General features: G+C 41.2%; 1 protein-coding gene across 1 annotated transcript; it reads left to right on the top strand.

Annotated features, from left to right (window-relative positions):
* The first annotated feature begins 242 nt into the window (after window positions 1–242).
* Window positions 243–1,903, top strand: LOC145484784 (ribonucleoside-diphosphate reductase subunit M2-like). Its single transcript, XM_081463420.1, has one exon. The coding sequence runs from the start codon at window positions 254–256 to the stop codon at window positions 1,256–1,258; it is 1,005 nt and encodes a 334-aa protein (XP_081319546.1). The 5' UTR covers window positions 243–253; the 3' UTR covers window positions 1,259–1,903.
* The last annotated feature ends 213 nt before the right edge of the window (window positions 1,904–2,116 follow it).

The following is a 2,116-nucleotide window of genomic DNA, read 5'->3' as shown; positions in this document are numbered from 1 at the left end:
CCCTCTCAGCTACGTCACCTGGCCTTTGGGCTGGCAAGGCGAGGCTACCATTCTGATATACATCACTTCAGGGTCCCTGTGACTTGTGTTTACAAGAAAGCATTTTAGGACAACATTGCAATGAATCGGACGACATCGCCTAGGTTATCGTCTACTGGAAGCAGTTTGTCCTCAACTGTACGATCTATTGGCTTGATCAGACACTCGTAGCTGTAGAGACCGTTTCTTATGTAACCTTTTGAACACGTGCACAATGTCTGAAAATAATTTACAGAAGGAACAAGTCGAAGAGCCGTTGCTTCAGGACAATCCCAACAGATTTGTCTTGTTTCCACTAAAGTTCCCTGACATATGGAAATTCTACAAGAAATCTGTGGCATCCTTTTGGACGGTCGAAGAAGTGGACCTGGGAAATGACTTAGTCGATTGGGAAAAACTGAACTCTCAAGAAAAACAGTTCATTTCACATGTTCTGGCGTTCTTCGCAGCCAGTGATGGCATAGTTGGAGAGAACTTGGTCGAAAGGTTCTATCGGGAGATACAAGTTCCCGAGGCAAGATGTTTCTACGGATTTCAAATCGCCATGGAAAACATTCACTCCGAAATGTACTGTCTGTTAATTGACACTTACATCAGGGACCCAGGAGAGAAGGAGAAGGTTTTCAATGCTATTGAAACTTTCCCCTGTGTTAAAAAAAAGGCACAGTGGGCATTTAAATGGATGGATAAAAGTTCTACAGCTACTTTTGGTGAAAGAGTTGTTGCGTTTGCGGCTGTCGAGGGGATATTCTTCTCTGGTGCGTTTGCATCAATTTTTTGGATCAAGAAAAGAGGCCTAATGCCTGGTCTGACATTTTCTAATGAGTTGATTTCCAGGGACGAAGGCCTTCACTGTGATTTTGCATGCCTGATTTTTTCGCATTTAAGGCAGAGGCCAAGCGGAGAACGGGTTAGCGAGATTGTATGTGATGCGGTTGCCATAGAGAAAGAATTCTGGATAGGGGCCTTACCGTGTCATTTGTTGGGTATCAATTGCCACTCCATGGCAGAGTACATTGAGTTTGTTGCCGACAGGCTGTTGGTGGCATTGGGACTTGAAAAGTATTATAAAACGAAAAATCCTTTCCCATTTATGGAAAACATTTCTTTGGAAGGCAAAGCTAATTTTTATGAGCGGAAAGTTTCAGAGTATCAAAAAAGTGGAGTCATGAATGAGAGATGGGAAAATTTTGTATTCACCCTTGATGCTGATTTTTAGTAAGCAGGTGTTTATATAATGTGAACACTAGCCCTATCTCAAATTCACTCATGAAAACCCGTCATGTTATAGCGTGTTTTCAAATGATGTCAGGAGCAGGAATTGCGTCGTGGTGAGAACGCTTGCCTGCCATCAAAGTAGCCTGGCAGGTTTTATTTCAACCCTGTGTCATGTGTGGTTTGAGTTTGTTGTTGGTTCTCCCCTTGCTCTGAGAGTTTTTCTCCAGGTTCTCCAGTTTTCCTCCCTCGACAAAAACCAACCTGACCAATTTCCAATTCAACCTGAATAGACCTGCATGAAAACCAGCTAAGGGCTGATGTGACTTCCTCTCTAAGTATTGTAATTTATTTATTATTTATTGATGTCAAAGCAGTCACATTGGTGTCATAAACCAATGGAACCTGAGTCCTGCACATTGGTGTAGCAAACCAATCCTGTGAGAATTGAACTCTTTTCTTGTGTAAACACTTTCTTTTATTTCAATAAATTTTCACAGCCTCTGGCCACATGAGTGTGTAATAAGGTCTCTCTCTATAACTTTTATAAGGGCAGATTCACCAATTTAAAAAGCTGGTTTGTGAGATAAAGAAGTGCCCTTCTTCTCTTTTCCTTTTCCCTTTCCTACCTTAATTCTTTTCCCGTGAAGTTACTGTGTGCAGGCTAAAGAGAGAAAAAAAAAAATCATTGATTGCATTAACTGGGAGGATAAAAATCAAACGCGGCAATCCAAAGTAGAAAAAAAAGAAAAGAAAAGAAAAGAAAAAAGAAAGGAAACGAAACGTGAGAAAATTGCAGTAGGAAAAGTCCTAGTAACGCAGTGGTTAACCCCTACCCTACCCTAAACGGAAACATTTATCT

Source organism: Orbicella franksi, chromosome 4 (assembly GCF_964199315.1).
Source record: "Orbicella franksi chromosome 4, jaOrbFran1.1, whole genome shotgun sequence".
NCBI classification, from domain to species: domain Eukaryota; kingdom Metazoa; phylum Cnidaria; class Anthozoa; order Scleractinia; family Merulinidae; genus Orbicella; species Orbicella franksi.
Note: the sequence above shows the minus strand (reverse complement) of the source record. Positions and strands in the feature narration are given on the sequence as shown.

Coding starts and splice junctions, on each gene's coding strand:
- LOC145484784 (XM_081463420.1), top strand. CDS start 254: ATGTCTGAAAATAATTTACAGAAGGAACAAGTCGAAGAGCCGTTGCTT.